At 41.4% G+C, this 12,366-nt stretch overlaps 1 protein-coding gene across 1 annotated transcript; it reads left to right on the top strand.

Moving 5' to 3' along the window:
* The first annotated feature begins 548 nt into the window (after positions 1-548).
* Positions 549-1,100, top strand: LOC147518760 (uncharacterized). The gene has a single exon (XM_086594004.1). It carries the CDS (start codon positions 549-551, stop codon positions 1,098-1,100), a length of 552 nt encoding a protein of 183 aa, XP_086450130.1.
* The last annotated feature ends 11,266 nt before the right edge of the window (positions 1,101-12,366 follow it).

The following is a 12,366-nucleotide window of genomic DNA, read 5'->3' as shown; positions in this document are numbered from 1 at the left end:
ATGAATATTCAATGTTCATAGTCCTCGGGTATGAATATTCAATGTTCATAGTCCTTGGTCCTTTGGGTATGAACATTGATTGGGTGTGAACATTGACTGTTCATAGTCCTTTGGGTATGAACATTGACATCAATATATTGTATAAGGTACATTTACCTTTTTGGATATGAACAATCATTGTTCATACACCAGCAGAAGGTATGAACACTCATTGTTCATGGAAAAATGACAGAAAGGGTAAAATAGGAAAATATTTATTTTAAATCCAGACCATTTGTCCTTGAGGGTTATTTTCACGGAAGGGTATAACTGGCATTTAAAAAAAATGTAAAAAGGCGGGGCCAACTTATTTTGCCCTTGAGGGTTACTAATTTTGAAATAGTGGGTTCATGAGTTACTTTTCTCCAAAATTTGTCCTTGTGAGTTACTCACAAAAAACCGTGTCCTCTAGACTTCATTTTCCCCAAAATTGGGCCTTGGGACCAATTTCTTGTTCTTAAAATATGAGGATGAAGATATATGGGAGGAGGTTAAGATAGAAGCAATTGATGGTGGGGTTTCAAGTCCAACAACTAGTATCTGATGTTCTCACTCGAGCTGGTATTGATGTGCAAGCACTCCTTCCTCCAAGTGACCTAAAGGATACAAGGATTTGGAATCCTGCAAGAGATGGTTCTTTCTCAGTTAAAGAAGCATTTCAAGTTTTGGGGGAAAAAAAAGTGAAAGTAAAATGGCACGGATGGGTTTGGAACAAACATGTACACCCGAGAGCTTCTGGGATTGTATGGAAACTAATTCAAAAAGCGTACCCAACTGATGACAGAGTTCAACAGAAGGGCATAAAGCTAGCATCTAGGTGTAGACTATGTGGGAAGGCAGAAGAAAGCACCCAACACTTGCTCTGGGAAAGTGACGTTACTAGAGATATGAGGTGTTGGTTGGCTCAAACCTTTAAAGCTTCTTTACCTGTCTTGGATCTCAAATCAGTTATGAAAGCTTGCAGGCACCACAGTCCTATCAGGCAGGAACTATGGAATGCAGGCTTGGTTCAATTCATGATAGGCATATGGAAAACCAGAAACAAGATTTATTTTGAGTAGCGAACTCTTAATATTCAGTTACTGAAGAAGGACATTATGGTGGGGATAAACATTGTTGGCCATCTGGCAAAGGTGATACATAAGTAGTATCCATAGGCTCATCCAACATCCTTCTTTGACTGCGTAGGGCGTTGAAAGTAGTCCCATTCCACATAGAACATTAACACCTGCACCAAAAGGAAATTTAATGTAAACCTTTTGGCTAAAGCAAATACAATGGTACACTTTTAAACAACTTCCAGAGCTCATGCTTAAGACGGAATAATTAACAAGAAAACTACAGACTTTCTATGTAGTTTCCAAGTAGCTAATGGAGATATCCAACCACAATACCACAAAATTCATCTGGAGATAATTAAGGGAAAAAAGTTTAACATCTGGAGTATGAATGGTGTTACCATTGATGACTGCTTGAGTGTAATAGCATTGGTGAGTTGGTGTAGTTCGGGATAAGAGAACGCCTGACTTGACGCATGCTTTGATGGTGGAAGAGACGACTCTTCTTTGTCCAAGGTTATAGTACTGGGGATGGTTTGTTTAAGGCAGAATCAGATTTCGATATCTGATGTCTTCTATGAGGTGATGATATTGACAAGAACGAACTGCTTATTACCAAACTCGATCCAGCTAAGAAGCTAACTTTGGGAGGGGTAAAGGTCGAATACATGTCGATTGATTGCCTGAATACATCGATACACTAATGTAAAGTTAGTGTGCGATAGACCCAAGACAAAGTTTTAAAAGAACTTCAATTTCCATGAGGCATCAGTTACCTTTGATTTTGTTTTTTCGAACTGTACATGGCCATTTACATCATAAACTATGAAGTACATCAGTACATGATATTTAATGCAATTAATTGGTTTCTTTACGAACTTCAAATTATTATGCCATATAGCATTCTGTATGAAGGGTTACATAATAGATATTCAACGAGGCGCGTTGGCTTTGGGACATCCAAGTTGAAGCTGTCCTTATCCATCATCACTCGACCAAGCTGAATAAAGGTTATGACAATTTCTTTCTCTAACTACACAAAGCTTGCAAAAGTTCACGAGCACAATGAATCAGTGCTACGTGAAGCTGTTATAACATCAACCTCATATTCTGAAACATTGGGAGCAGCAACTGAGAGAGCTTCATTTCTGAAAGAGAAGAAGCGTACTCTAGCTTCCATGTTGCGGAAGAATTGATCATTTTTATTATTTTCTTTGTTTTAGTAAAGAATGGTTCTCTCATTGATCATCCCGGTGTTCCCAAAATAGGCTGTAAAGAATATGTGGGAGAGAGACAGAGATGAAGCAAAGAGGAAAAGTGATAAGAATACATCCAAACGTGCATATCTTGCAAAAGTTTGCGAGCACAATGAATCAATGATTCATGAAGCTGCTATAACATCAACCTCATATTCTGAAACATTGGGAGCAGCAACTGAGAGTGCTTCATTTCTGAAAGAGAAGAAGCGTACTCTGGCTTCCATGTTACGGAAGAAAGAAACACCAAACGAAAAGGGTTCGAACAGCGCCAAGAAGCAATGCCGCACGACAGTGCCCTGATGGGAGAAGACACAAAGTATAGAGAAGCTTATCCAAATCAGTGGTAGACAAATGCATTACTGATGGTGTTTTATAGGTGAATTCTCTGTTGTTGCCTATCCCAGATATGTTAGGTACAGAGGCACGATAATGCTAATGTTCTTTGGGACATCCAAGTTGAAGTCAGATCGTCCTTATCCGCCATCACCGAACAAGCGAGAATAAAGGTTATGACAATCCCTTTCTCCAACTACATCATCTCTGGATACGGGTGTTGGACATTGCAGATATGCACATGCTATCCAATTAAAGTCATATTAAAGATGGCATTCCAAGAAATCAAATCAAAGGATGCCTGAGTGCCTTAATTAGAATCGGAGTAAAATGTTCATAGGAACTACCATCGAGAGAATGGAGACTCAAGATGTTCTCAAAGAGTCAGATTTGGTTGAAAAAGTTTTTCTTCGGGTTAGAAGTGAAGGAATTCTAGATGACACAGCTTGAAGTCGATTGCCCAGCTGGTCCGCCAGAGAGTTTTGTTGAGGATCGCAAGTTGCAGGAGATACTTCACAAATCTGTAGAGTTTCTCCCAAGTCCGTGGAATCAAGCGAGGGATTTTTGATGAAACTATTGTCGCCTATTGGCGAAGCTTTAAGCAAGCCTTGGAATCTGGATTCTCGGAAGTTGGCCACCATCCGTAAAGATTTGATGTTTGCCTCCATCGAACCCATAGGAAGCTTTTTGCAAGCTATGGCTAATGCATTTAAGAAAAGAAACAATTGTATTAAGGAAGAGTCGATAGGCGGCTAACAGAGAAGCTTTTGCCCTTACGTACCTAAGCGGCCGATGCCTTCTTTCACTCATATCGGCGGTTGCACTCTCCATGTATTCCTCTTCCCCGCTTCTAACGAAGGAAGGAAGTTAAATTTGAACCAAGTGGTCAGCACGAATGATGCCTCCATCGAACCCACAGGGAAGCCCCTTGCAAGTTATGGCTAATGCATTTAAGAAAAAGAAACAAGAAATCTCCCCAAGTTCCGTGATTCAATCCCTATGAAATTAGATTCCTTGCACCGGGCCGATTAATTGACTAAGGGGATTCGCGCTTTGCTTTCCACGACTTAATTCAATAGGTAGGCTATAGAAGAAAGGGCTGACCATTGAGATGCTTGACATCATGGAAACATATAATGTATTGATGATTGCTGAAAATAGGGAAAAAAGGAAATGTCGATGTCGATAAACAAGATGTGCAAAGTTTTATCTGCTTGATACTTTTCTTGATGTAGTAACTTGGCTGCAGCCTAAGAAAATCTAAAAATGACCCTTTGAACCGCTAATTAAAGTAAAGTTGGGAGCATTTGCGAGTTGTGGGGTAAGTAGGTTTCAGAACTTGATCAATATAAAGTGTCAACAGGAATATACTTATGTGGTAGTCACAAGGTATAACATAAGGTCCAGTTGATACATAAAAATCACGAGTCTGATAAATAATGACTTGGTAAGTGTAGTTTCTGGAATCCCTATGCTATGGCACAACAAAGTAAGTAATATTCCCATCTTTACTAAATTAAACTTTGTACAGTTGCCCAAAAGAAGAATGCTCGTAAAGTATGATACTATCATGCCCCTCATTACAGACCTCATCAACCTTAATTTTATTGATTCCACTAAAAAGATCATAGCAGACTACATATGGTGCAGTTCCTTGTCCGCTTTCTTTCATCAGTTTCTTAAACTTTGTATCATGTAGTTTTAATCGGTTTTCTTTTGCTTTCTTTATAGAAACCTTATTTCAACCACCCTACATTAGTGATCACTGACCAAATAAATAATAGTAGAAGTGCTTACACGCCATGGTTAATCGATTTCATCAAAATGGAGTGGGCTTTGTGTCACAGCCCGATTTTCTAAACAATTAAAATAAATAAATATTTGAAATATAAATATCTCAAACATCACTTGGTTCAATTGTCTAGAAACTCAGGCTATGACGGGGTGGATACTACACATGTCAAAACCCGAAAACCCACATCATAAAGAATCAACTTAACAACAATAGTCCCCAAATTCCTCAACTATCACTTTATTAAAAACTTTCTTCCATCCCAATACAAACATAAACAAACTTTAAGAATAACAGGTCTTCAACATTGTATTTCATGTCATATGAAAATGTAACCTACGTTATTACATCCTTCCAAAAGATCAGACCTAATAAACTAAACTCCCAGACTGCTCCAGGCGAGAATCCAAATCACACGCCGTGGTTCCACTGCCTTCCACCTATGTTCCCAAGAACACACCCACGTTGCCAAAACAAAGCAAACATGGGTCAGCAAAATGGAATTTGCTGATATGAGTAGACTAACCACATATAAATATTTCAAAACTTTTCTTATCCAACTAACACTTTAACTCTATCATAACCTAATCATTCACTTGGAAGAAGGTGTAGTTCCGCTATCTCAACCGGCATAGTTCTTCCCAAGCAAAACTTATATTATCTTAACTCATTCTAATACCTCGCTTTTAATATCTAAATACCGGACTTAAAACGTCTGGATATCCATCGGCCAGATAAAGGGTAGGACCGCCCCTCAAGACAAAATGTTATTAAGTCCTACCCTCCCGCAAAAGAAAGTTAGAACTTCAGATATAACATATGTAGATATCCTATGTATTCAAAAGTAACCCAAACACTCGATAATCAAAGAATACAACTAACCCGCAAGGCGAATATCTTAGTTCCTCTCTTGGGCGGTCATTAAAACAACTGGTCATTCATGGCACATTCAATGAATACAATCCGGTCATTCATGGCACATTCAATGAATACCCCGGGTCATTCATGGCACATTCAATGAATACCCATATATAACGCTTAACGGGCCATTTATGGCACATTCAATAAATGCCCACCTAACATATGACATCAATAAATAAAACTCAATTCCAAAACTTGAGGCGTTGAGAGATCTAAAAGGTTCATGTAACTTTATTTACTCATTATTGAACCAGTATCGCATGTATTATTTTCAGAGAACGAAAGAGTATCTTGATTCATGTATTTTTGGTTTACGCGTTATTAGTTTCATGGATGTTTTAAGTGTCATAACGTTGCATATCACAAAAAATATCGCGCAAAATCACATAGTAGTTAATACACATACACACACGATATATAGAGGTCTTAGCCTAAAGTCAAGTATGCTAATAGCCCTAGACCTATCTTAATAACACAAATCATAATCCGAAAGTTAAAAGGTCAAATTTGTCAACTGGTCAAAGTCAACCCGGGGTCAAATAACTCGGGTCAAAGTCAACCCCGATCAAAGTCAAAGTCAACCATCATAGTCAAAGTCAAACTGTGCTTTCCAAAGTTCAAACAGTTGAGTGGTCATAGCCGTGGTTCATGGCTAAGGTCAAAGTGCATGGCTTATAGGCTCATGACTAAAGTAATGATTCGGACCCAACTGGCCGAGCCCAAACCCCAAGCCTTATAACCCGAAAGTCTAAACATTTAAAAACCCAATTAGATCTATTTTAAGTCCCATGGACCGCCCCAAAGCAATATTAAACCGCCCAAAACAGTTAAGTGGTTCGGTCCAAAAATTTAACTGAAACCGGCCCAAAAACTTTAATTTAAACTAGTCCACAAATAACATAAAATCGGGCCCAACAAGAAATAGAACTTGGCCCAAAGAACTTAAACATTTCGGCCCAGCTAACAATAAGGGGTTTGGCCCAAAGAAAACCGACCCAGGCCCAAGCCCAAATCGTCATCTTCTCCAACAGTTCTCCTCCACCACCAGCAGCCCAAATTTCCGGCCACCACCATCTCCCATTTCATCAAGTCGGTTCGACTCCTATACACAAACCCCACTACTTTAATTAACACCGAAAACCTCAAATGCTTAAATCTAGATTTACCCAAAACTAGATCTAGTTCAATTTCGGACCGCCATTAATGGCTTCCCCAACCTTTCAACAGCCCCATCCACATCCTTCTTCCATTCCAGCGATTTGAATCCTCCCCAAAAACCCAACACGCCAATACCACCCAACTCCAATGTCATCACTCTTCAAAAACGCGTTTTGACGCCATTACTGGACCTTCAAGCGTCAACACCACCCATGTCCAGCCCACAACCACCACCAAACCATCCATTCAAGCCGACACATTAAATATAAAACATCACGAGTTCGACCAACATCATAACACAGTAAATCTAATACTAACGGTTCAAACTAAAATTACTGGAGGATGGGCGTGCCGCCATTGACGCCCTCTAAAAGCTTCGACAGCACCCACGAAAACCTCCAGCCACCACCAATCGAAATCCCACTACCTAACCCACACCACCAACAGCAAAGTTTTCTTAAATAAAACTGGCGAGTTCTTGTCGGCCGCCATTGATGCTCTGTCGAAGCTCCCAACAGCCTAAATTATAACCGACTTTACTAATACAAAAAAGAACAAATCATGGACGAGAACGAACAGGAAAAATCACAGAAAACATCGTACTCTCGCAAAACTGTTATACTCCCCGTAAAACTGTTATCTCTGAATAAAACTGTATAGGGATGATATATGAAAAAGAAAACTAAAATACTCACAATAACAGTTTATATGGACAAGAATTCATAAATTCTAAACAAAGCTTAAAATCATAGTTCTAGTAGTGGTGAGAGTTAACTCTACTCACCTGTAGCTCTCCGATTATCAACCAGCTACCAGGAAAAACCTTCCTTTCCTTCCTTCAGTAAAACTCCCATTTTTTTTTTCTAAAAACCCTCGCTGTGTTCTTTTTCCAAAAACTCTACGTGAGAAAACTCCCCGAAAAACAAGGACAACACTTATCCATTTACCTACGGGCTTTTATCCGTATCTGATAGTTATCATCTATCCATTTTATCTATTTTCATTATTATTATCTTTATTATTATTATTATTAGGAAAATAAAATAATAAAAACACGGGGTGTTATACTTTGTCACAGCAAGATGGCAAAGCTCGGAAAGGATTAATAGCACCTTAAAATTCTTCTCCATAGTAAATTTTCTTTCCCGTTCACTCTATCTCTGACATGAGATAGTGTTGCCACCCTCTCCATTTTATAGCGTGGAGAGACCATCTCATGTTTTCAGTTATGGTGTTCTTATTGATTTTTGATTTCTGTCTGTCTTCAAGCCTGATGATTATAGAAAATTGGTTAAAATGGTCTCTAAGATTTAATGCCCTAGATTTGAAGTTTTTCATGTTTGTGATATGATGTTTTAATGACCATGGTATGGAATTAATTTCTTAACGCCCAACCACCTATGAGAAAGGATATTTAGGACCCTCCACTCTATAAATTGCATTTGAAAAAATGACCAATTGTGTTGGCCTTTTCTGATGGTTAAAACTTCCATTTTTTATTTTTATTTTTTTCAAATGAATGCCTGTATCGATACATAAATGGGTAGATACAGTGTCAAAAAATAACGGATACTTTTGGGGAGTTCGGTGAGTATGATAAATTGTACCTGTGAGGGAGTAATATTCACATCCAATGAATACCATACACGTGTCCAGCATATACAGAGCTAACAACCGACCTCGTATCCTCGTCCTCAGAGCTCGCTTCATAGTGACTTGACTCAGGCAAGCAACCTATTCAACTCGCAGCCAGAGTAATGTCACCACCAATCGACCTCCTGTACTCAACCCGAGAGCTCGCTTCAAAGTAACTCGAGTCGAGTAGACGATCTCACCAGGAAGCAACCTCCATGGCGCTCACCCCTCTTGCTCCACAACGGCTCACAACCATCAAGACCGAAGCTTCAGGCACGTAGCTCATTGATTCTTCATAACTCGCCATCATGGCTCATAAGTGACATGAAGACCTGGATCTAACCTGAAGCGGGAGAGCATGAGGTGTGGCCATTTTACCTATATAAAGAGGATGAGGAACTACGTCTGACCTGATTCAAGGTCCCCCCCCCAGAGAGAGAACTTGATAAGTAGGCAATTCGTCCATACGAACTCAGTCAAACCCAATTAACCAATCCATCTCCCCCAAATTGCCTACTCCAGTAAGGTTAGACGAAACATAACCTTTACATTGGCACCATATGTGGCTCGATTTCTTGAGTTCACAAACTTTCAAACAAAAAACCTTCGAACAAAATCTCAAGCCCACGAAGCATGGATAGCCTCCACGATCAACTGAAGGCCATGGCTACCTAAATGGAAGCCATGAACAGTAGCATCACTCAGCTACAACAGGAGAACGCCGCCCTCAAAACCCAGGTTGAGTCCCAAAACCTGAATGGAGTTACCGCTGAGGGCGGGATCAATGAGGTCAACTAGCAGATAAACAGCCTCTCCCAGCAAATCGAACAGAGTACTGGGAAGAAGGACGCCACTCTAGTCGTCCAAAAGATGCTGAAGACGTATCGGGCATCCCCTTTCACGCTCGAGGTACTCAATAAACCCTCCCACCAAGATTTCATTCAACCTCAGTTCTCAATGTACGACGGTACCACGTTCCCTGGTCAGCACGTAACACGCTACATTCAAAGCTTTGCACTCTACAGTGCACAAGAATTCAACCACCTGCAGTGTCGTTTGTTCCCTGCAAGCTTAAAAGTCGGAGCTCTCGATTGGTTCTAATTGCTAGGACCAAATTCCATCGACAACTTCGAAAAGCTCACTGACTAGTTCGCCAGCCAGTACGTCCACAACCGACGTAAGACATCCGACCTCAATTCACTCTTCCAATTGTCCCATAAGAGTGACGAACCAATTCGCACCTTCCTGGGACGTTTTAAGACAGAGCTACTGTCCATGGAGAGCGGCCTCAAAGAGTCGTTCGCCATAGTGGCCTTCACCAATGCGATCGAAAACACATCGATCCGTCTGTGTCGCTAATGAAAGAGCACCTCAAACACCGGGCCGAATCAGACGACACGTGGAGAAGTACATCAAGCTTGCTGAAGGCTTTGAGAAAGAAAGATTGAAGACAGCAGGCGAAGTCGCTACAATCTCAGGTAACGCCCCTAATTCAAACAAGCGACCCAGGCAACAGGGTCAGCAGACCAACACCTGAAACCAAACCAAACGAGAGTTCACTATGCTTACAAGATCTCCAAGTTACATACTGGAGAAAATAAAAAACACGGCCTATTACTGACCTGAGGTAAAACAGCGAGAGGACACACCAGAGAAACCATACTGCGCTTTCCATAAAGCAAAGTGCCATGAGACCAACGACTACCAGGGGCTAAAGTACTACCTTCAAGACCTCATCGAGGCAGGGCATATCAAACACTATACTGATATACCTGATGGGTTGATGGCGACCTGCATCACAAACTCATGGCTCGCAAAGAGCGAAGCCGAACTCCACCTCGCCCAAGCAACAAAGCTCGTTCTCATACAATAGGACATTCAAATGAGCGATCACATCACGAGCGTCGCCAGCACTCTTTTGACAGAGACACCAACAGAAACATCAACATGATCACCTTCCAAGACGACTCGGTCATGTCCTCCAGAGAGAAAAGGAGATGAGTAGGCGCCCTCCAGGAAGTCTACCAATTCTTCTCACAAGCGGACCCCATCCCATGCACAAATGGCCACAGCTTAGGAGACATCACCTTCACCGAAGCTGACCTCAACAAGGTGTGCCTCCCACATAATGATGCCTTGGTAGTCCACGTCAAAATCAGCGACTAGACTATCAAACACGTCCTAATTGATCCAGGTAGTTTGTGCGATATACTATTCTATCAAACTCTGAAAGAGATGAACTTGCCCAAATCAATTATGATTGATCCAATATCCCCCCTCTATGGCTTTAACAGATCACGAGCCGATCCAATAGGCGACATCATTCTACCTGTCTTGGTGGGGTCACATGAAGGCAAGGTCAGCATCAACACATGCTTCAGCGTGCTGGATGTCAACTCGTCCTATACTGCTATACTAGGACGTTGTTGGATCCACAAGATGCAAGCAGTCCCATCAAAATACTTCATCAAGTGTTGCATTTCCCCGGCCCCAGAGGCATGATGGAGCTACGAAGCAACCAGCTTGACGCTCACAATTGTAATAAGATCCACTCAGTTAGCAAACCCGCTGGGGCTCCACTCAGAAACAAATGAGATATCGCCAAAACCAAGCTTGTAGAGGACTTCATCTCCGAGGTCAAGACCTTGACCAATACTCCACGTAGCGAGCTCACTAAAGAGAGCATTGGGGGCTCAGTCAAAACCGTCCCTCCAGAAGTCCAGACCCCAGAGGTCGCCCCTTCAAGTGAAAGAGACATCGCAAGAGGCCAAGATTCCAGAGGTCGCTCAGCCCATTGAAACGACTACTCCGACCGACATAAAGGAAAAAGTCAACCTAAGAACTGAGGACGACCCCAAGTTCGTTTATGTAGGAGCTAACCTTGATCCTACTCTCAAGGCGCAACTTGTAAGCTTTTTATCATTAAATAAAGATGTTTTTGCTTAGTCGTACATCGATGTGCCTGGAATTGATCCCAATATTGCATGCCATAAGTTAAATGTTAACCCTAATACTAAGCCACTTCGCCAAAGACCTCATAAACTATCTCTTGGGTTCCAAAAAGTAATAAACAGCGAGATCGACAATCTCAAAAAAGTAGGCTTCATTAGAGAGGTAGAATACCCCTAATGGATTGCTAACATAGTAGCAATCCCAAAAAATAATGGCACAGTTCGCCTATGTGTTGACTTTACCAATGTCAACCAAGAAACCCCTAAAGATAACTTCCCCTTACCAAGAATCGACTAACTCGTGGACCAAACCGCTGGCCACGAACTCATGTCATTTATGGACGCCTACAATGGCTACAACCAGATCCTACTAGCCTAGGAAGACCAAGAGAAAACATCATTCATAACAGAATAGGGCATCTACTGTTACAACGTCCTCTCGTTCGGCCTAAAGAATACTGGAGCGACCTACCAACGATTGGTCACAAAAATATTCCGGGACATGTTAGGAGACACCATGGAGGTCTACATAGACAACATGGTGGTAAAAAGTAAGAAAGTTGAGGATCACTTGGGTCATCTCGAACAAGCGTTCTCCAGACTGAGGCGAACTCAGATGAAGCTCAACTCCGAGAAATGCCTCTTCGGAGCGTCCTCTGGGAAATTCCTTGGGTATCAGGTATCTCAACGAGGGATAGAAGCAAACCCATATCAAATTCGAGCATTCTTGGATATGCCCGACCCAAAAACAAAGCAACAAATACAGAAATTGTCAAGAATGGTGGCCGCCCTTTGACAACACCACCTGTGCTGACAAAACCGATTGATGGCGAAATGCTGGGGCTGTACTTAGCTGTGTCTGACTTCACTATCAGTTCAATTCTCTTCAAAGAGGATCAAAACGTAGAGAAACCAATCTATTTCACACGCAAAACATTGTTACCAGCTGAAAAGAACTACTCACACATTGAAAAGGCGGTACTAGCACTACTTTATTCAGCACAAAAATTCAGGCCCTACTTTCAAGCACATCTAATAAAAGTGCTCACTCACCTACCACTTAAGAAGATCCTTCTTATGGCCAACAAGACCACTCGCATGGCAGTATGGGCAGAAGAACTCGGTGAACACTACATTAAGTTCACTCTAAGAACATCTCAGAAGGGTCAGGTCGTTGATGATTTCTTAACAGATTTCCCAGTGGAAGGCCTAAACTGGGA

This window comes from Coptis chinensis, chromosome 2 (genome assembly GCF_015680905.1).
Source record: "Coptis chinensis isolate HL-2020 chromosome 2, ASM1568090v1, whole genome shotgun sequence".
Taxonomy (NCBI): domain Eukaryota; kingdom Viridiplantae; phylum Streptophyta; class Magnoliopsida; order Ranunculales; family Ranunculaceae; genus Coptis; species Coptis chinensis.
The sequence above is the reverse complement of the archived record's forward strand: the minus strand, read 5'-3'. Positions and strand labels throughout refer to the sequence as shown.

Bases quoted from the DNA above. Each gene is read 5' to 3' on its own strand.
- LOC147518760 (XM_086594004.1), top strand. From the start codon at position 549: ATGGTGGGGTTTCAAGTCCAACAACTAGTATCTGATGTTCTCACTCGA.